This window comes from Punctularia strigosozonata (genome assembly GCF_000264995.1).
Source record: "Punctularia strigosozonata HHB-11173 SS5 unplaced genomic scaffold PUNSTscaffold_3, whole genome shotgun sequence".
NCBI lineage: Eukaryota > Fungi > Basidiomycota > Agaricomycetes > Corticiales > Punctulariaceae > Punctularia > Punctularia strigosozonata.
The window spans coordinates 1,582,793-1,603,396 of record NW_006767435.1 but is presented as its reverse complement, the minus strand read 5'-3'; the positions used below and the strand labels follow the sequence as shown (position 1 = coordinate 1,603,396).

The following is a 20,604-nucleotide window of genomic DNA, read 5'->3' as shown; positions in this document are numbered from 1 at the left end:
ACAGAACGATAAGTCCTTTTCGCCGATGACCAGCATTGCTGGTCCGGTGAAGTCGTAGGCTGGTTTCGGAGTCGCGCCGATGGTCAGCATCTCGCCGACGGTGAAGGGTTGCTTGTACGTATCCGCTAATTCAATGATGGTGCGATTGCTCCCGGGCGGGTAATAGAAGTTCAGGAAGTTCGCTGTGTTGCGCATGAACAGTTAGACTACGTGTGAGATTAATGAAAAGCGTACAGTAGATGTTATCCCAGATGACGTAGCCATCGTCAAGATCAACCCCTCGTTGCTCTTGCTCGTTTTCTGAGGGAACGCATTCAAACGAGTCTTGCTTGGAATAGTCGCACATGTGTCCGCATGAGTGAAACACACCATGTTGAAAGCCGCCCAAACGACCGCCACGTAAGCAGCTGCACTAGGCGGCTGGCTATAGCCCGTCAGGATGATGGCGACTGTATTGTTCGGATGCTGCGCGGCCAGAAAGTACGAGAGGACGGAACCCCATGAATGCCCCACGTGAACGACTGTCGGCGAAGGGCTGCAGCTGAACAACGCTCGATGGCGAACAGCGGTGGTCAGCTCGTTGAGAATGGCGAGCTCTACACCGAGCTGGATATCATCGTAAGGGTCCGGGTGGCTCGAGTTGCCCGTGCCGAGTCGATCGTAAGACAGCGTACTGTAGTCGTGAACGTCGGTGGCGACGTCCACGTACGAGTACAAGTGCGAATCAACCGGGAAGTCCCAATATCTGGCGAGCGTTCGTATCAGCACAACGTACACGGGGTCAGCAAAACATCGCATACATTTTGTCGATGCCAAGCCCATGCGATAGGATCTGAACTGTCGGCTTCTTCGCGACGGCGGTCGGTTCACATAGCTGAGTCGAAATGCTGTACGTGTCGTGGACCGTGGTGTACCCGGTGGTCACGTCCGCGCTGTAGTTGCGGCCAAAGGTGGTGATGTTTTGCGTCAAGTAAGCCGCATCATAGTTGTCGACGAGGCGATCCTGTTTACCAAAGACCACGTTGCGAGACGGGTATGATGCGTTCGGTGCATTTCTTCGACAAGGCAACGCTTGCAAGGAGCAGCGCAACGAAAACCAATGAACGAGCCATCTTGAAGACCGTTTAATCCGTGCCCTTGAGGAGCTAGAGGGGCTACATACCGGAGATACGTTTCACTGGGGCGTTCTCGACGTTCTGCTGAAACGAGACGGCGCTGTTTCTTATAATCATCTCTCGACCCACATCAGGAGACATCTCGTCATATGCGAGTGTCTTACCAAGATGCATTAGGTTACCCCGTGGATAATCTGGAGTCACTGGCGTCGTGCCTTCCGTCACCGGCTAAGCGACGTTTTGATCCGAACACCTCTCGGAAGAACAGAATATATGAGCCCGGAATGATCCTGCCACGAACCTGCTAGGCCGATGGGCCTTGGCACTTCATCGCCCTGCTCACTCTCAACATTGACCATGGAACGGAGAGAGCGCCTGATCGACTGAAAGCAAGGGAAAAGCAGATGCATTGTGAGCAATAGTGGTGGGGTAACAAAGCCAGAAATATGCCGGATGTAAGGTATCGATACAGTGTATAGGTCTAGTGAGCTGGTGCTGATGGTGATGGCGACATCGTCTCTGGTACTGCAAACATACATGTCAGGATCAGAGAGTAGCGGATTTGGGATGGGGAGCGGCAAACGGGTCGTGCGGAGAAGTTCCAACGACTTACGGACAGGCATCTGAGCTCTCGTTCCCTCCGAGAATACCCGGTTCAGTAGTACACCCACACCCTCGAACACGCCGAGTAAGATACCGCAAGCAACTGCGCTGCCGAGCGCAGACCGTGGACCGCTCCGCGCGGCTAGACATCCACCCGTCATGAAGCCGGAGATGATGGCATTCCAAGCATCTTCCTTTTGTCGATAGCCCTTGACGGCACAGTCGAACGTCGAAAACATTCCACCCCATACACCGAAGTTGCCTCCGGTTACTGGTGCGCGGGCTTTTATTGATGTTATGGCACCCGTGAGGCGCTCGCCCTGTAGGTTACGTGTTCTATTAGAAGAGGCAGATACCCAGCGCCCAGGGAGATGACGCACCCGAGGTGAGTTCCTGCTCCCTTTTATGCCATACCAGATGCCTCCACCGATGGCACCCATGGAGAAAGCACCACCAAAATCGCTGAGGATGACCCAAGGGCTGTAGGACGGGTATCGTGTGATTAGCGTTGCGCTTTCTCATAGCGAACACCAGCGAGCAACTCGCCATGGGTCTCTTGTGTGGTCAGCGTGGGCCATGGCGTCTCGTACGAAGAAGGGGAAAAAGTAGCAAAGGATACAGCGGGGGTGAACGGTGGCGCGTAAGCAAGGCGCCAGCGAAACCCGAATCCGATTCGGTGGTCGAAAATCTGACCGTGGGAAGCCAAACTATATACGGCACATTATGGAGCGGACCGCTACCTTGCCTTGACGTTCAACTCTGTAAGCTCGAAACGAGAAGTTGCTCATTATCTATACGTGCCAGTTTTCCCTGCCTAGTCAGAGATGGCGAAGTTGTACTGCCCATGACCAAGGCCATAATACGCCAATTGATACGCGACCGCGATGACGCGCACGTGATCGCATATATTGCGTCCTCGGATCGCGACTGACTTGTTGAGTTCGTCTCATCACTTGGCCGGAACTACCTCGTCGGATGACGATGCGTCCACCCTCGCGTCGTCCATCTGAGGTTTACGTCGACGTCCCCTCCTCCTCGTTCCACAAGCCCTTCCCGCTGCACGCCACCACCGCAAGCAAGGAGAACGCTGTCCCAGGCATGGCGCGCAGCCCCAGCCTCCTCGCGCAAACCGAGCCTAACACTCCTGCGGTCTCATCTACTACCAAGCGCAAGCGCACCCTTTCCGAGACACAACCAGCTCGGGACTCTGGCGACGCGACCACTAGCTCGCGCACATCCAAGAAGACGAAAGCGAGGGATGCTGAACAAGATAAAGAGGTGAACCGAGATTCCACCGCCCCTAAGAGGCGCAAGACACACGAGGGGACCCTCGGCACAGCTCAGCCCTCTACCGGGGCTCGCAAATCAAAGCCCAAGGATGCTCGCTCTGTGAGCACTGTTGCCAAAGGAAAAGACCTCGATGCCAGTAACGCGAACGAGGAATTCCCTAATGGTTTCTTCTACTGCCATCAATGTGCCAAGAAACGTGACGCCACAGGTACGTTGTTGGCTGTGTCTTTTGATCCACTTACTGATTAGTTCCTGCACGCAGTGGGCGTGCAATGCACGCTCCTTCTAGCTGAGTCGACCAAAGAGGAACGATGCAAAGCCAAATATTGCAAGGCATGTCTTAAGAATCGGTACGTCCAAGCCGTCAATGTGTCGCAATATGGTACCCATTATCCCTCAGCTATGGCAAGGATGTGGATGCTATCCATGAGGAAGGCGAGCCGGAAGCCACTCGAAAGAAGAACAAAAGCGAGCATGTAAGCGGTTGTGGTTATGTATTCAGGTACGGGACACATTGTGTATGGCGTTATTCATTATCTCAACCGCATCCCAGGTGTCCGAAGTGCGAAGATATCTGCAATTGCTGTCGGTGTCGCAAGGCTAAGGGTCTGGACCCTGTTGGGTACGCATAAGTCTTATGTGGATATCAAGTACCCATGGCTTATATCTCAATGCAGTAATTTGACCCTTGCAGCTCGTAAAGCAGGAGCAGGCTCTGTGGCTGCCATGCTTTCCGACGACCCCACTGCATCAGTACGTTCTTGCACGTGCGTTTGCGGAAATTCATACTGACGCGGTTATGCGTGCAGGGCATACTTCCTGGAAAGGGAGCGCAGGTTGCTCGTGGGGAAAAGTTACAGAAAGCGCAGAAAGCGAAGGATAAGGATGCGAAACCGAAAGGAGACACCGCCGAAGCGGCCTCGAAGAAACGAGGACGTCCTCGGAAAGACGTGGAAGCCGTGCCCTCTTCCAATCGCCCCACGGGAGGTGACAAGAAGAGGCAGCGAGCCAAGCCCAAGAAGACCGCGCCTATCCCCAATCCGACGTGGACGAGGATCCCTACACCGCTGAACCTTGATGAGGCTGAGGCGCGGATGCACATCCGTGAGTTCATGCTGAGGTTCGCCGAGGTCATGGGGAGCGGCAAGCGCGACACAATCTCGAAGGCGTTGCTCGAGGAGCTCGAGGTGATTGATACCGACGGTCATATTCGGGAAGACGACGACAATCCGCAGCTTCCTGAATCTGTAGGATGGGTCAGCGAGGCTTGCATCAAAGCCATGTTGATAGGCTTACTCAGCCTTATCGCCGAAGACCATAATATCAAGGTACGTCTACAATATTACCATGCGAAAGGTACTCACGCGTCCGTTGTTCGTTTTCAAAGGACAAGGCTGCGGAAGCCATCAAGGAGATTAGGGCATCCAGTGCGAACCTCAACAAGATGTGGGTAGCGGTCTCCGGTCTGCGATCGTCGACCTTCGTGCTGCCGGATCCGCTGCCTCCTCCGGCTTACGCGGCAGTTCGCACTACCCGTTCCGTGAATGTAAATGAGGGGGTGCTGGTCGCGAACACGGCCCAGTTCGTCCCTGTGATCGCCGCGCTGATAGATCGTGCTATGGGTACAGAGGCCGTGCGCGAAGAGATTAACGAGGGCATTAAGGAGCTGGTGGAGAAGGCCAGGGAAGCGAGGGAGACGCGGAAGAAAGAAGAAACGAGATGGGAGGTCGTGCCGAAAGGCAACGGGCAAGGCAACCATGTAGGTCCTCATTTCGAGAAATTCGACGCTCAACATTGATGTATCTTTCTCCATAGATCAGAAATTTGAAGGCTCAGCATCTGCACATGCTCGAGGATATCGAGCAGAGCCTGAATGTGGTGACGAACAGCGTTTCTATGATTCGATTTGCGCCTTTGGGTCGAGATATCGATGGGCGTATCTACTACGCCCTGCACCCAGGCGTTGTCGAGCGCGACGCGGCTCTCGAGACCATCAAAAGCGACACATCGTCCGATCGTGGCCGAGCTGGCAAAGGTGGCGGCAGACGCACGGCGCACAAGAAGATCACCGCAGAGGAACGGGAGGAAACGTCGCTTTGGAGTTGGCAGGTAGCTGTCTGGGGCCCCTTGCCGGAGGGCGCTCTGAAGCAGGACGGCTCCACCACTGTGACCTCCGTGAACCTGGATGACGGCAAGACCCGATGGTGGGCGTTCTGCCACCCGGACGAGATCAGGAAGCTCGCGCAATGGGTCGCGGCGCAGGGCGGGGTGGCGACGGACGGCCTTGACGCTGACGCCGAGGAAGGCTCCGGGGCGAATGGCCACGCTCGCAACGGGGTCGCAAGCTCGAGCGCTACGGGTAAATCCTCGAGCCTTTCTTCCTCGCTTTCCTCTTCGCCCGACTCCGAGGACGACGACATGATGAGCGAGTTATCCGATTTATCAGCGCCGGCTGATATCAAGATGGACATAGAGTCGTCCCGGCCCAGCAAGGGTGAAGTGCAGGGCCTCGTGCAAGGCTTGCAGGAATATGCAGATGCCTTGCAATGGAGGATTAGGAGGTGGGGCGAGGAGGTTGAGCCTGAGCCATCGAAAGGCGTGACCAAGAAGAAAGCTACGGAGGGGCCAATCGAACCATCCAAGTTCTATTCTTAGCGGGGCGAAGTGTGCGCTGTAGACGATCATATTATAGTACCAGTATTACCGATAGACAGAAAGATTATGTACATGCATAGCTTGCATCATGTACTCTACAGGAGTTTATATTTATCATTATATACCTCGTAGAACGTACGCGCTGACTGCACGGATATGCATTGCTAGCGTACGACGCATCGTCCATAAGCCGGCTGTGGCCTCATCCGAATTGACGAGCTATGATGAATGCGAGACCGTCGAGGCCTAACTGCCTCTCGACGCACTTGTCCAGACGTTCTGCCAGACGGATAGCCAGAACGTGCTTGCACTAGCGCGGTTATGTCATGAGCCGGCCAACTCTCCAGCAGAGAAGACCTGCCGCTCTCACCATGGGATGCGATCCGGCCACCAAGACGGTATATGTGAATGCTGGGCAAGGACAGTAGAAGCCCAAAGTTGAATCGCTCCCGAGCTTCGGATGTACCAAGTATGTGCCCTGAGAACAGACAGCCTCATAGTGAACGCGACCCCATGGGGTAGTGTATTTGATGACTGTGAATCATACGAGCGCATTAGCCATATGCATGCCAAGGACTCGCATGCACTCCAAGGATTGGAAACTAGGAGCAACACTAAATGATGCGCACCACCTTCGCAGTCGATCAAATCAAGAGCAGCAAGGAGAAGAGACTCAGAAAAGATCGATTCGAGCTTGGTGATCGTTTCCTCGTCCACTGTTCACAATGGAACGGGTTTCGTCCGAAAAGGCGAAGAGATCAATATGGTTTGTATGAACTGCAGCTTGCAAAGGTCCCTCACAGTCCCCTGGTGGGATGGATTCGATTACAGCATCCGCAATGAGTACCAGCTCTTGTCGTAGCATGCCGCACAATCAAGTTCCATTCGGCGAAGCTCATCTAAGTTACCCCAGCGTCGAGACCCCAGTGCTGGAAAGACGAAGGAAGATTGATGAAGCCAAGTCCGTTGGGACGTTCATCTGCCAGAATGAACATTGGATGAGCACGTGAGCCGCTGAGTCCTCCCGCGGCGAAAGGGAACTGGCAGTGGGAATGGGATGCAAAGCAGAACACAACCACGAACGCGCGCAAGTCGTGCAACCGAGTACATGTTGTGCGATTTGTACCAGTACCGACACTCATGTAACAACCTATCTTCGGAAGATGGCGTCGCAGCCGCAACAATAGCGAACATTGAAAAGAGAGCACCGTGCATGAAGTGAAAGCGAACCACACTTCAGGCCCAGGGTCAATGAGTATCAAGAGGGCAGCAATGTCGTAGACAGCCTTGGCTCGTCCAATAGGCAACAGCGCCTCGTCAACCGGGGCGGGCTATGTCTTCAGATGCGCCATACCAAGTGCATGGTATTACTAGGTCTGTATGAAGGTGTGTTGTTGACGCGAGGAGATCCGCGCTCCAGCGACCGAGCGCTGCGCAGAGAGCTGTATCCGTATGGTATCAGTGATTAGAATGCAGAGACGACAATGGATTTGCCTGTCAATCGCCACACGTAGTCGCCCATGGACGAGTGTAGCAAGCTACAATTCGCAACAACTTGACTAGGCACGTCGTCCTCTGCCTCCTCCAGCCGGTACCTTCCTCTTGCGGAACACAGGTGCTTCGGTGGTGGCTTGAGCCTTCGTTTCGGATTCCTCGACCTTCAGCGCTACTTCCTCTTGCTTGACGTCACCTGCACCCTCCTGCGCTTTGGAAGATACATCCCCCTGCTTCAGAGTATCGAGTCCGTCTTCCTGCTTCACGTCCTGTGCTGACTCCCCAGGGCGTTTCCAGCCACTCGAGGTCCATCTTGGGCCGTTCGTGGCGTTGGTCTCCGACGGCCTAGACTGCGCGCTTGCACCTTCCATCGAGGGTTCTTCTTTCTTCGTCTTCAGTTTGATCGGTATGAGCCCGGGGTCGTATATCTGACCCAAGCCGGGGCCGACGGTTTTCTTCCGCAGTTTGAACTCACGGGCGTCCTCGTCCTCGTCCACAGCTTCCGCTACCCTCTTTTGCCCTACCGCCGTTTCGGCAGGTATAGCCCCCTCCTCTGCCTCAACTTCAGGGGCCACTGGGCGCTCCGTGGACTGGACCAGTTGCCATTCCCCCGCGACCCCTTGCGTTTTCCTACGTTCCGCCTCCGCCTTCGCACGCTCAGCATCCGGATCGACGTATCCTAACGACTCGGCGGTCGAGTAGTTCGCCCACGGGCTGGCCGGCTTCGCAGCCGGCTTCTTCGCCGTCGCTGCAGCGCTGGAGGATGCGACCGAGGGACCCGAGCTGCCTTTCGCCAGTCCAGCGCCGACATCGCGCGCGAATGCCGCTTGTGCCGCCTGGAAACAGGAACATGAGCTCACGCCCTGCCCCTGGGATAAGCCTGATGAACCAAGTGTGAACACGTACCCGCTCAACCCTGGCCATCTCCCTCTGCTCCTCTTCGGCATCTTGCTTTTTCTTCTCGCTGGTCTTGTAGAGGTTCCTAACGAACCGCTCTTTATTGCCTTTATGCCTCAGTCCATTTTCGTGTTGGCTGCGCGATGGTGCATCGTCGGCGATGTAGATCTCGCAGTATTTGCAGTAGTACTTGTTCTTCGAAACCTGTATAGGGGTCGTTTAGTTCGATTAAGCAGGAAGCATAGGCCTAAGACGCGCCCAGTATTCAGACATGACGAAAGGAAAGGATCGTGGCTCGTTTACCGGCTCGCGTGGCGGCAGGTACAGTCTCGGACGCCGCGGAGGCACAGAACCGATGCGCCGGCATAGGCGCCGGTCAGGAGCCGATTAAGATGACGGGGGCGCCATGTGAAACCTCCACCTTCCGAAACCACGAATGCCTCACATACATTATCTACGGCCGGGCCAAGCACGTCCGCGCGAAGCGCGACTGCATTTGCCTTCCTCTCGCACCGTGACGAGGGAGTAACCATGCCCGACGCCGTGCAGCTCAACGAGCTGACCCGGGGATCCAACGACTCGCAATCGGACAGCGCGGTGGAGAAGCGATCGAACAAGGTTGAATTCGCGCCAGAGGTGTCTGCAGTCGAGGCGGGGATCGCGCAGGAGCCCGTACCATATCGGTTGTACAGGTGGCGATGGGTAGGACTCTTCGCGATGGTGAGCTGCGCCTGTATACCCTGGATTATGACAATCTAACAGTGCGTAGTTTTGCCTGAACGGTGTCGGAGGCATGGTGCAGCCATGGTTTGGCCCGATTGCCAACGACGGTACGTGTTGTTCCCCATATGCTCCCGGCGGTCGCTCATATGTTTTTCTCAGTTTCATCGGACTTCCACATCTCGCTCACACGTGTAAACTGGCTCATGAACATTGTTGTGCTCTGTTATCTTCCCGTGGCAAGTTTCACGCCGCTGCTCGTGGAACGATATGGCCTTCGCCGAGTGGTACGCCCGCGTGTTTTCCTTCCACAACTGCCCGCGCGAACTCAACATGGCCTGCTTTCAGTGCGATATTGGTGCCCTGTCTCTTATCACCTCGGCCTGGATCCGGTTTGCCGCAACACCCAAGTCCCTCTCCGTCAACGGCGCCTACGCGATATTTTTCATCGCACAGTTGATTGGAGCGATCGCGCAAGCGGTTTATCAAGTGATTATACCTAAGTATTCGGAGAATTGGTTTGACCTCAAGTCTCGCACGACGGCAACAATGATTATGGCCGTCGGTAAATCTGAACCTTTTTGTCTCTACACGCAGTGACGCTCAACCGATTTCTATGACATAGCTAATCCTGTGGGTGGTGCCATTGGGACTATCATATCGCCAGAAATAGGCGATACCCGGCGTTCGGTGCGTTCCACCGTGATTGCGCGTTTGGGCGGGATGCTCATGAGGGCACTCCAGATTCTCGTACTCGCGATCATCACCACTGTCGCATGCCCCACGACTTTCCTCGTCAGAAACTACCCACCTTCGCCGCCAAGTACGTTTGCAATGCTCATTAGCCTTGTATATCTTATTCATGGTCCCCGTAGCCTTCTCGGGAGGTCAACCATCGCAGCCATTCCGATCTCTGGTGGATGCGCTGCGCGGCAAGGAAACGATTCCGGAGGCTCACATGACCACTCGCGAACGCATAGACTTTGGTATCTTGACGTTCACGTTTGCAGTCCTCGTAACTGCTACCAACGTGTTCTCCATCCTCAATGCCCAGTACATCGTACGTTTTGCTAGCGGCTGCCTTTCTAGGGACATATCTCTGAGATGATGCCGTATAGCAACCTTATGGATACTCGTCCGATGTCGCTGGGCTGATGGGCGCTACCCTGCTCGTCGTTGGCCTCGTCTGCGCGTTCATAACATCACCACTGTTTGATCGCGTCATGACACACCACCTTGGAATAACCATAAAGACACTATGCCCCATCGTCGGGGCTGGATGGTTGTCGTTGATCTGGGCCAGTACGTATCTTTGCGCGTTATTCGCAATTGCTCATTCTCATATAACTGCTCTTTGCAGTCAGACCCAACAACACTGCAGCGTTGTTCGTGATCATGGCCGTCATCGGCGCGTGCTCGGTTACCATCCTTCCGGTTGGCCTCGAGATGGGCTGCGAGTTAACGCGGAACGCAGAAGGCAGCTCCGCCATCATGTGGTTCATGGCGAACGCCCTCAGCTTCATCTTCCTGCTTGGTGCGCATACCTCAGGCCTTTTCCCCGCGTCACAAGCGACTAAACATCCGTAATCTTTGCAGTCGAAGACGCGATGCGTGCAGGCAAGAACGCCAATCCGCCTCTGAACATGCACCGTGCCATCATCTTCAATGGCGTATGGGTGTTCGCATTGTCGCTTAGCGTGCTGTTCTTCCAAGGAAAGCAAGCGCGTAGGGCGGTCGACGAGCAGCGCCAGCGCGCCCAGACGAGCTGATCATATCGATACTTATTACGGAACTGAAGGATAATTATTAGGATGTACTAGAGGGACCCCCTCACAGTTGTTGTAATGGCCTGTTTACGTACGTTAGGCTTGACGTAGCATTGGAATCATGAACCTCTGAACTGGTTCAAGTGGACATGTTGTTGTATGTGCGAAGTATCTATGCCTTAGAGGTTGCCTAGCTGTCGGTACCCATGCTGTCACCGGCCAGGCCTGCGAGTGAGTCAAGTTCCCACGGCTTGGTCTGCTATAGATTCATTACTGGTGCAAGTCATCCGCGGCACACCTCAGCTATGCCCAACATGATGGACCTCTCTGTTCCCCATACTGCCCATACGATGCAGACCGGCACCCCTCTGAAGATCAGCGAAGGACCCGTTCCGATGTCGTTCCCTGCTATCCTGCGCAACCCAGGCATCGCCGACCGCTACGCACACATTCGCCCCGCCAGCGTTCATGCATCGGTCCCTCCGGTAACGAGGAAGCTGCGCGCCGACACGAAAGAAGGCAAGCGTTGGGTGCGAAGGAGCGAGAACGGTCCGTGGTAGCCCTCCGTGCCGCTGAGTGACTGAACCGAGTGCACCTCCCCCCTGTGTAGCCCGGTTCGTCGGCAACCCGCACATCGTTCCGGCGACGAGGAAGGACTATTCCCTGACCCTCCCCGATGTACGATCGACGTTCCCGAAGCCGCTCCCGCCGTACCTCCCTCGGACCGCGCAGGTCCCCACTCGGGTCGCCCCCGCTCGGGAGCCTATCTCCGCGAACGCCGGACGGTTCACGCTCAGTCTCAAGGGGATGCGGAAGACGCTTCGACGGGCTGGCGGACCGAGGACGCAGCAACTCGTACGGGACGTCGAGACCGAAATAATTGCTTGGCTTCGCCACGGCGGCGTCGTGTTATCTCCCGATGGCGAGCAGCCCGTTCAGGCCGCAAGACCCCTTTTCGACTGCGTCTCCGAGGTATCGCGGAGCGTGCATCAGCTCGTCTGGTCCGTCGAGGAGGACGCGTTCGTACGCTACGTCGTGCACTGCTGCGCCCGATACCACGACATAGTCAGCTTCAGTACGGGCTTTTTCCCTCCCGCGTTTGCGTGCATCCCGTCGGTGTACTGACGGACACTGGGACCAGGTAAAGAAGTGAACGGGCAGCGCCTGACGTATCTCCTGCGACCGAACGTGGCCCAGCCGGACTTCCGGGCGATATCAGCCCTGGACACGCCGCCGGCGACCGACCTCTCCACGCATGAGTTTGACTCCGAGTCGGACGTGCTGTCGCTCTCCGGTATTGAGTCCGGAATGGACTCCGAGGTCGAACCGGCGGGACACGCCGATGGTTTGAGCGCCATCGCCGAGGATGCGTCCAGACCGCCCTCATCTCTGGGCTTGGGCGGGGTTCCTCCTACGTTGCTTGAAGAGGACGAGCAGTGGTCGGTCATCGGAGGGTCGGATATTGATGGTGACGAGTCGGGACACGAGGGCGACATAGCGCAAAGCATCGGCTCTTTGTCGTTGCGGGATGATGTTGACGAGACGCCGCGACCGGCCACATTGCGTCAGGCCGCGCTCCGCTCGCGCATGCTCGATCGTGGCAGACACAATCGCTCGACATCTTCCCCGTCTCCTTCCCCCGTACGACGCTCTCAGAGACCCACCCTTCGCCAGCCGCGGATTGAACCGCCCACGGTGAAAAGATCGCGATCCTTTTACGATTATCTGTTCGCTTGATTGCGCATGTGCGACGCACGGACAGCTATCCATGTTTTTTCTATATGTATAAGATATGTAACACAAGTAAAGTGTCCTGCCAAGGTTAGATAGAGCATGAAGCAGAGTGCAGATGAGATGTTGTACAGGTTTATCCGGTGAATAAGTATATGATGAGATACATTGTCGAGCATGCAAATCGCTATGTAACGATCTTCAGAACGCGCATGAGGGACGTTGTGCCTGATACACGCACAATGATGTTGGCGGCCGCGACGAAGACGAGGATGAAGACCATGTAGACTTTGGGTCGACTGAGCCCATGGCCGAACGCAGAGCTCGTACTGCTGCCTCCCAAGATACCCACGAGCAAAAGGCCCTGCAGAGACGCAAATGAGCAGGCATCAATATGCGTTAAGGAGTGAGAAGAACTGCGCACGTTCGATAGCACCCAAGCCAGTAGGACCTGCAACCAAGAAAGTCCGACATTCTGAGAAACAGCGTGTTCCAGATTCCAATTGTCGACCCACATTTGTTCGCACGCTCGCGTAGTAGTCTTTTGCAGCTTGTTCTCGGTCGGCGTCAGTCGTCTTGGGTTTAGGCTTGTATACTGGTTTTCGCGTCTTGAGGTTCTCGAGCGATTCGTTGTACACGTCGTTGATGTCTTCCATGTCGTCGAGGACTTCTACCTCAACTTGAGCGCGAAAATCTTGCACCACGGCGCGGAGGTCGTTCTCCACAACCGTGTCTTCTTTGGTACCCCATGATATCTACGAGATCACATTCAGTAACGACTTGATACTGGAACGACCAGGGACGTACATCATCAAGATTTGAGAACGCATAGCTAATAGGGAGCACAAATAAGTGGCAGATATTGCCAAAAAGAGAATGGGCGCGTACACGTTCAGGATATTGACATAAGTCGGGAGCAGAAACATGTAGGGAACGAAGCTCGTGAGCATGTGCCAAGGTTCGAGAGCCAGCACGCTTGACACAGTGTACACTGGAATGGATGTTATCGTCGACCAGTGAGGCGTGCACACGTCGGCAGGAATAATCACCTCCGTATGTCATGATCAAGGAGAACAACATGATCTGGTAGGCATGTCCGCCCTGCTGAGCCGCCACTAGACAGCACTTGATAGCACCGAAGAACACATAGATCATCAAGAGTGCCATGATGATAGATGAGGCCTTATATTTCCATCGTGATCTGTTGGGAGGGGCGACCAAATGTCAGTCCCGGATGTGTATCTCAGAGCAGAGGCGCATGGACGTACACCGTAGGTTTGGTGCCCACGGAAAACAAGAAGCTGCCCACAACCAAAGACGCCATGAGATACTGTAGGTCATGTTAGTCTGCGAAACGCAAAAGATGCCCTAATGTCCACCTGTGAGACCCAATTCCACCCAGCGATACCTTTCAGCCCGAAGGACGGCTCTTCAAGAGACGACGTCAAAATCACCTGCGATGATCCACGTCAATCTCGGTGCACATAGTCAAAGTTGAAGCAAAGCCTCACGAAGAACAGATAGAAATTTCCGATGGAGAACCAAGAGAACAGCAGATTGACGACGTTGTAGACCATCTCGAACATCAGCGCCGTCTTACGTCCGAAAGAGTGCCCGGACCGCAGGATCTGGCCGACGTGCGCAACCGCGTACGTCGCCGCGAAGAACGACCCGTTGAGCCACCGTCGGCGCTGGCCAATGAACTCCGGCAGTGCATCCGGGACATCCGTGTGCGCCTTTGCCGATTTGACGTACTTGAGCACCCTGGGTAGACTATCAGCATATCACTGTACAGGGGAAAAAAGGGCGAGCCTACCAGTTGGAGTTCGCTTTGGCGATCAGCTCAAAGCACAGGATACGCTGAAACGACGACTTATGTCAGCGTCGCATTGTGAGGGCAGGTCGAATACACACATCTTCAGCGAGGTCTAAGAAGCCCGGTAAGCAAGGTGCATGGGCACGACAAATTTTTGACATACACATGTTCGACGTAAATATATCCGTGTCCCGTCCATGAAGGACCTCGCCCTTGAAGTAGGACGCCAATGGTCCGACGCCTGTTTTGTCGTTCAACAGGGCATGATACCGATATGCCGAAAACGCTCCGGGCTAGATCCACAAAAGACATGTCTTCAGTTCATCCCAGATGTAAGGAGTTAGGAAACGAAAAATTCACCAGCACACTGATGTAGCCAAATATAGACTCTGTCGGCTTGTCGAGGATGTTTGCAATCTTGTATTCGAAATCCTGGGCGGCAACAAGCGGGTTGAGGAGCTCGATCCAGTTCTTGCCCTTGTACGCTGCGATCTCGCCGCACGCGCCGGCTACGTTCGAGTTAAGGTCGAACGCTTTCCAAAGATGGTAGATGCTCTTTGGGCTTGGGCGTGTGCCGACGTCTAGCAGGACGCATACGTTAGGCTGTTAAGTACGTCACAACATTAACTTTAAGAAGTGCGCATTGGCGGGGTAAAGGCGGTGTTCTTACCTGCAACATGTTAGCGAACGCGTTGAAGAACCATCGATGGCTGTTGATTTTTTTCGCGTTCTTCTCCTTCATGCAGAATAGGATCTGGGTCGGAACCACACCCTTGTCCGGGTAGCGGAAGTGCAGGTTCGAGTCGAGGCCGAACGAGGCCGTGTACTCGAAGACGTGCGCCTGCGTGTCCTGTCGATTGATGGCGGACTTCATGTGATCTCCGGATTGGTACACGCCGAGAAGCGTGAGGCAGTCGAGCACGCGGGGGTGGATTTTGTGGCGTCCATCGGCGATGATGCAGACGACGACCTTTTGGATGAGACGATGTCAATTTTTTCCGAAGCGTACATGCGTTATGTTGTATATCGGGATTCTTACCTTCTTCCATGACTCGGGACCCCATGTCCGGGAGTTTTTCCGCGTACACAGGTGGGAAATGTTCTGCATGACGCCGTAGAGCGTACGCGTGAACAACACCTCGTCTTCCTGCCAACATTCAATCAGCATAGGACCGTCTACTTTGCTGTTTGTTCAGCGACAGCAAGAAGCTCACGTTGAACATCGTGATCGCGATAAATAACTCCGTCTGGCGCCCGTACTCGTTCTGGCGGAGGAAGAACCCGCGCCGCTCAAAGTCATCTGGGTCGCACGTCACGGCCGTGTACCGCGTCCTCCGCATTTCGGGCTCGTTGCCCCGCCCGAGCGGGAGGAGAAGCTTGGGAGGAACGTCGAGCTCAACGACGAGGTTACCCTTCGTGAGCGCGACCTTCTTCTTCACTTTGCGTAGCCGGCGCGTGATCCGCCCCGCAGGCGCGGGCCCGAAGTGGCGCGTGGTCGGGAGCGGCGTCGCGGGCTCGGTGCCTGAACGCGCCGCGGAGGACGCGTGCGAGCGCCCGGATTTTAAAGAGGGTTTGGTCATCTGCGACGCCGCGTCCGAGTCGGTCACGGACCCGTCGTCGTCTTCGTACGGCAGCTCCGGGACGACGTGGAGCACGGCGGGGCCCGTTCGAAGGAGCGGCTGCTGCTGCTTAGACGCAAACTTCTGCTGCAGGACGACGGCGGCCTTCTCGTAGTCCGCGTCCGGGTCGTGCGAGTACGCGGTCTCATACCCGGTCCACTGAGGGGCGAGCCCGGGCTGGTGACCGGCGTCGAACGAGTTGTCCTCACGGAGGGGCGTGGGTGATCGGGAACGCGCAGGTTGGTAAGACGCGCGGGAGTGTACGCCGGACGCGTAGGCTTCGACGTCGTACCGGAAGGAGTCGAAAGGGCTGCCTGTCGGCGTTGCGCCCTTCGCAGGTGAGCGGCGGAAAGGTGTAGAGGGCTGTTGTTGTTGTTGTTGTTGTTGTTGTTGTTGTTGTTGTTGCTGGTGTGGGGCGACGGAGGGGTAGCGGGATGTGAGCTCTGGGCTGTTGAGGTGGGTGAGGCCGGTGAGGTGTGAGGTGGCGGGCGGGACAGAGGGGTATCGTATTGATGGCGCATCGTTGTGAGACACGAGCCTGGGCGACTGCGTTGGGGGTACAGACGAGAAGCGTACGGCGCTAGAAGGTCGACTGGGGGTTGTGTCAAGAAATGGGTCCGCGCGCGGCGAATGGCCGGTCTTTTGGTGCTCCCATAGCAGTGGCTCACCCATGTCGATGGTGGGGAGACGCGGTGTGCGGTTGCCCCTGGCAAGCATGGCATAGTGTTCATCCTCGTCATCGTCTTTTGGTTCGGCGAGGTCGAGCTCCTGGCTGACGGCCGTCGCGCTCGTGCCGGACTCGGTGCTCTGAAGCGAGTTCGTCTCGGGGTCGTGGTTGGGCATAGCGGCTGTCTCCATCAAGCTGAACTGCATCGTCCGCGACGACGGACTAGTGGAGAGCAGCGCAGCACGTTCATTCTGTGCGTCGTTTGGTCTGACTGTTGTCGACGAGCGGGCGGAGGTGCCTGAGCGTGTTGATGGCGCTGGGGATCGCGAGAGGGGCAGGGGGATGTTGCGGGGACTAGTCATGTCTCGGTCTCGGAATTAAACGTGCAGGGGTTAGGTTGGCATTCAGCCAAGACCAGGGCAAGATAAACGCAAGCTGTTGCACTGCGCGCCAATTCAGGCGCGTTGAGTAGCATGTGATCGCGTTTTACCTTCCCACCCGTTCCTCTGTTTTCCTCGATCAATATACCCTCAGGATAGTTGTGCATCAAAACTCGATCTCTGGTCTCTGACATATATAGTACATGCTACACGCACCGCATCACGAACTACGAACTGCTCAGCAAGAACCTGCTTTCGACTCGTTATCCCTTGCTACCGGAGAGATCACGAAATACGGCGTTGTCAACACCAATGGAGCAAAATCGACTCGTCCGGCCGGGATTCAAAATCAGATTCCTATATGAATATACTGCGCCCATCGACTTGGATCGGGATTGCTCTCGCGCAGGCCCTGTACTGCCTTGTCCAACGCATATGGGACGTCGTCCGGTTCAAGACATTCCGTGTCGTCGCGCAATAAATCCTGGTACACAGACCTTGCGATGACTGGACCATCCATGTCTTCCATTGACCTGGTATGATTGATGTGAGTAGGCTACGAGTTACAACTTACGAGGCGCATCTGCATCCGCTCGTGATCGCTCACCACAGTGTAGCAATCACGCTCTTGAATCCGGCAAATAGCAAGGTCGCCGCCAGGTGGACGGCCTGATCCGGCTGATCCTGTAAAGTGCGTGTCACAACATAACTGAGGGGAACCCGCTCGAGCCTTACCTTATCTCCTCTAGCGGTCTCGCAGGCGCTCAAGAACGCCATGAACGCGTGCGGAAGAGGGATTGGCATCAGCATCTCTATCGTCAGCATCTTGTCTTGCATCACGAATCCGCTCTGTAACGGGTCCTCCGAGTGTTGATGGCCATGACACGCGAGGTGTAAGATTGTCGCATGAGGTAGTTTCTCCACCAGTTCCTCGGCCGTTACCCCTCTAACACCTTCATCGTTAACATTATCCGCAAATGTGATTGGGACGTTCGCCTCTACGGGAAGTATCGCGCGAATGACACCAACTTCCTCGCACGTAGAAAGGAGGTCACTCCAACCCTCCATGTCCGGCCGCGGGACGGCCACGACCAGCGCTCGAATGCCGTGCTTCTTCACTGGCGTGAACGATCTACGAGCATCGAGCAGGGCACCGAGGGTTGGCGTATAGGATGATACAATATAGTCTGAACACCATGTACCCTCAAAGCCCGCTGCATGGAGTGGAAGGTGCATGAACTGTCCCGTGGGGCACCACCATATGCGGGGACGAAGGCGACCCTTGGCCGGCTGCATGGTTGCAAGTGAACTCGTGCATGGACACGCGAGGGCGGATAATGACATACCTTCAGCTGAAGTAGGTCAAGGATCGGGCGTACCACGTCAACCCACAAGCAGCGCAGGATCTCGCCGGGGTCCGTTTGCCGATACTTGTGTTGCTTCTTCGAGATCTTCAGACGGTCTCTGAGAGCTGACCTTGCGTCCGCCATAGCCGACCGCCATAATGCGCCAGAGCTAACGAGCCATGTCTCTGTCAAATGCACGAGTGGTATGCTGATTGCGTCGCCGGACTGCTTGATAACGATGGCATGGCAGGCTATCATGCTAGATACCAGCACTACGACAGGGCCCCGCTCCGCAGTCCTTGCCAGTGACGAAAATTCGTCCGGAAGAAGAAAACGCCCCATGCCCTCCAGATTACGCACTTCTGCGAGGAGCGAATTGAACTCGTCTGTCTGTCGCCTCCTCTGAATGGCTTCTGCCTCCATGACTCGGGAATCCTGATCCGAATGATCGTTGACACGCTCGAGCTGTCGTGCCAAGGCCGATAGGCGACTTCGGTATGACTCTGGCACGTCATCGAAAGGAGAGCGCAGGCGTAGACTGTGAGTCCAAAAGACCGAGCGACCTTGTTCAAGCATCTCTAGTGCTTTCTCCGGAAATCCCAGGTTCAGCGCGTGGGATGCCCCTGCAAGAGTTACCTCTTGGCCTGCGGCTAAGGACCGGAGTCGCGATCGCAAGTGGAGGCCGAAGAATGCGACACGAGGGAGGAGGCCGATTATCTGGTCATAGACGTCAAGGAGCTGCAACGACGTTGTGCGATCGCTGATGGTATAGAAGTCCTGGTGGTGTTTCTGCATGGCACTGAGGATGCGCGTGGCACTTTGGACAACCAACCGAACATCGCGAAGTTGATCCTCTACTGACTCTGCGACATATTTCAAGGCAGATGAAAGGCTCCGGTAGGGTGTGCCGTGCTGAATGTATAGTTCGGCCATATCCACGAGAAATTGGTGTCGGTCATGACTGCCAGGGGGCACGCTGGCCCTTGCCGAGAGGTCGGTCATTATATTCCACGCGCGCATAGCATTGGTGGGATCCGCAGTCAAGCGAAACCTTGTCAAATGACATTTGGCAAACATTCGTAGAGAACGCGTGGCATGGCTAGGGTGCAGGGGTTGGCTAACAATCAGCTCCAACTGTTGAATAGCACGTTCCACGTCGCCGATATTGTCCCAATATTGACCACGCAGCAGTAACGCATTGGCCCAATGGTTAGCCGCTTCGGCTCTGTTAATATTATCCATGGGCAGTACGTCGAGTAATTCTTCAGCGCGTAGAACGGCCTCATCCAAATCCTTCGTCGTCTTCAGGATCTCGAATCGCGTGCACAGATGGGAGATAAAGTTGAGAGCCGCTGCGCTGTAATCCAAGTGTGTAGAAGGTATGTTCTTCGAGGCATGGCGATCCCATTCAATGCCTTCATCGAGATCCGCCATTTCTCTACCTTCGTTGAAGCGAAGAATCAATGCATCTGCCAAGTTCCGCGCAGAGTATTGCCGATGCGGGTGGCTAATTGGAAGGGCATCCACAGATGTTCGACTTAGCTGTATCGCTTCTTCCAAATCATCCGGGTGTCCGCTCCAGGCAAATCGCAAACGCAAAGTATTGGCAAGGTTGAGATTTACCTGCCATCTGGACGCGGCTTGAGGAGGCGTGACTGCGAAGCATTCCCTGAGTAATTTGACCGACTCATTGACATCGTGTCCGTCCGTGTTGGATAACATGAGCTGGTGGCGAACATTCAAGAGATTAGCCACTGTATTTAAGACTGATGGAGACGGATGGCGATTAGATGAATGGAAGATTTGGAGTGCTTGTTGGCCAAGTTGAATAGCTTTGTCCATATCATCGAGGTTCCCTGACTGGAGTGATTTAAGATACAACGGCGCGAGCATATAGCTCATTATCCCTCCCCTGTCGATGTGCGTGGCGGGGCAGAGTCTCAGGGCCTCCTCAAGAGCAGAAATAGCCTGTTCGAGGTCATGCACATCACCCAATGATTCATAACGACGAGACCGGTACCAGCCAAGGCGACGCAGATGCCGATGCTTGTATTGACTCTGGTACGGCAGCATTTCTGCTAGTGCACGCTGCTGTACTTCAATGGCTTCGTCGAGATAGTTTGCTGAACCAAGTTCCTCGAAGCTCCGATAGATGATCGAACTCAGTGAACCCAAGGCCCATACTCTCCGAGCATGCCCAGCCTCGCATGCGGCTATGGCGTCTTGACATAGCGAAGCGGCGATCTTCCGTTCTTCAATTCTAGACGTGTTGTTGGCGTGGAACTCCAGTATTTGCGCATACCGCTCGAAGACGATCGGACAAACCAACTGCTCCGCCTTGCATAGGTCAAGGGCTGCTTGGCCAAAAATCACCGCAGAGTCCAAGTCACTGCGGTCATCAGCGTAGCTGAAGCGGTCGATATACGCGCCCGCAAGTCCAATGAGAACATGATATTTCTTGAAGAGTAGCCGGGATGACCTGATGCCATCTGGCTGTTGAAGGGC

The 20,604-nt window shown here is 55.3% G+C and overlaps 8 protein-coding genes across 8 annotated transcripts; 3 read left to right on the top strand and 5 right to left on the bottom strand.

The window, feature by feature from the left end:
- Positions 1 to 1,596: 1,596 nt before the first annotated feature.
- On the bottom strand, positions 1,597 to 2,296 carry PUNSTDRAFT_111733 (mitochondrial import inner membrane translocase subunit; the record flags this gene model as incomplete). The annotated part of the gene is made up of 4 exons (XM_007381129.1): positions 1,597 to 1,640; positions 1,729 to 2,038; positions 2,099 to 2,198; positions 2,265 to 2,296. The coding sequence occupies 4 exons, from the start codon at positions 2,294 to 2,296 to the stop codon at positions 1,597 to 1,599; spliced, it is 486 nt and encodes a 161-aa protein (XP_007381191.1).
- Positions 2,297 to 2,699: 403 nt separating this feature from the next.
- Positions 2,700 to 5,663, top strand: PUNSTDRAFT_42853 (uncharacterized protein; the record flags this gene model as incomplete). The annotated part of the gene is made up of 8 exons (XM_007381128.1): positions 2,700 to 3,216; positions 3,298 to 3,358; positions 3,409 to 3,510; positions 3,562 to 3,630; positions 3,686 to 3,761; positions 3,818 to 4,336; positions 4,396 to 4,767; positions 4,824 to 5,663. The coding sequence occupies 8 exons, from the start codon at positions 2,700 to 2,702 to the stop codon at positions 5,661 to 5,663; spliced, it is 2,556 nt and encodes an 851-aa protein (XP_007381190.1).
- A 202-nt stretch (positions 5,664 to 5,865) lies between these two features.
- On the bottom strand, positions 5,866 to 6,380 carry PUNSTDRAFT_62494 (uncharacterized protein; the record flags this gene model as incomplete). The annotated part of the gene is made up of 3 exons (XM_007381127.1): positions 5,866 to 5,973; positions 6,034 to 6,197; positions 6,293 to 6,380. Coding segments are annotated over 3 exons (360 nt in total), but the record flags the coding sequence as incomplete, so codon positions are not given.
- An 842-nt stretch (positions 6,381 to 7,222) lies between these two features.
- PUNSTDRAFT_98839 (uncharacterized protein) lies at positions 7,223 to 8,361 on the bottom strand (the record flags this gene model as incomplete). Its single annotated transcript, XM_007381126.1, has 3 exons — positions 8,313 to 8,361; positions 8,064 to 8,258; positions 7,223 to 7,993 (listed from the first exon to the last, which is right to left on the bottom strand). Exons 1-3 carry the CDS (start codon positions 8,325 to 8,327, stop codon positions 7,223 to 7,225), a joined length of 981 nt encoding a protein of 326 aa, XP_007381188.1. The 5' UTR covers positions 8,328 to 8,361.
- Positions 8,362 to 8,527: 166 nt separating this feature from the next.
- PUNSTDRAFT_98838 (MFS general substrate transporter) lies at positions 8,528 to 10,558 on the top strand. The gene is made up of 10 exons (XM_007381125.1): positions 8,528 to 8,774; positions 8,824 to 8,884; positions 8,937 to 9,061; positions 9,123 to 9,339; positions 9,400 to 9,464; positions 9,519 to 9,597; positions 9,650 to 9,834; positions 9,893 to 10,076; positions 10,135 to 10,308; positions 10,371 to 10,558. Exons 1-10 carry the CDS (start codon positions 8,586 to 8,588, stop codon positions 10,541 to 10,543), a joined length of 1,452 nt encoding a protein of 483 aa, XP_007381187.1. The 5' UTR covers positions 8,528 to 8,585; the 3' UTR covers positions 10,544 to 10,558.
- A 332-nt stretch (positions 10,559 to 10,890) lies between these two features.
- PUNSTDRAFT_63118 (uncharacterized protein) lies at positions 10,891 to 12,277 on the top strand (the record flags this gene model as incomplete). Its single annotated transcript, XM_007381124.1, has 3 exons — positions 10,891 to 11,089; positions 11,151 to 11,615; positions 11,682 to 12,277. The coding sequence occupies 3 exons, from the start codon at positions 10,891 to 10,893 to the stop codon at positions 12,275 to 12,277; spliced, it is 1,260 nt and encodes a 419-aa protein (XP_007381186.1).
- A 130-nt stretch (positions 12,278 to 12,407) lies between these two features.
- On the bottom strand, positions 12,408 to 15,667 carry PUNSTDRAFT_98832 (glycosyltransferase family 2 protein; the record flags this gene model as incomplete). The annotated part of the gene is made up of 17 exons (XM_007381123.1): positions 12,408 to 12,458; positions 12,513 to 12,635; positions 12,696 to 12,722; positions 12,787 to 13,026; positions 13,079 to 13,103; positions 13,160 to 13,262; positions 13,321 to 13,472; positions 13,540 to 13,601; positions 13,651 to 13,725; positions 13,783 to 14,035; positions 14,088 to 14,131; positions 14,186 to 14,199; positions 14,251 to 14,380; positions 14,448 to 14,690; positions 14,758 to 15,057; positions 15,127 to 15,234; positions 15,302 to 15,667. The coding sequence occupies 17 exons, from the start codon at positions 15,665 to 15,667 to the stop codon at positions 12,408 to 12,410; spliced, it is 2,316 nt and encodes a 771-aa protein (XP_007381185.1).
- A 1,689-nt stretch (positions 15,668 to 17,356) lies between these two features.
- PUNSTDRAFT_62058 (uncharacterized protein) lies at positions 17,357 to 20,388 on the bottom strand (the record flags this gene model as incomplete). The annotated part of the gene is made up of 4 exons (XM_007381122.1): positions 17,357 to 17,437; positions 17,474 to 18,099; positions 18,213 to 18,876; positions 19,075 to 20,388. Coding segments are annotated over 4 exons (2,685 nt in total), but the record flags the coding sequence as incomplete, so codon positions are not given.
- Positions 20,389 to 20,604: the final 216 nt, after the last annotated feature.

Coding starts and splice junctions, on each gene's coding strand:
- PUNSTDRAFT_98838 (XM_007381125.1), top strand. CDS start 8,586: ATGCCCGACGCCGTGCAGCTCAACGAGCTGACCCGGGGATCCAACGAC. Junction 8,885..8,936: donor TGGCCCGATTGCCAACGACG/GTACGTGTTGTT, acceptor TGTTTTTCTCAG/TTTCATCGGACTTCCACATC. Junction 10,309..10,370: donor CAGCTTCATCTTCCTGCTTG/GTGCGCATACCT, acceptor TAATCTTTGCAG/TCGAAGACGCGATGCGTGCA.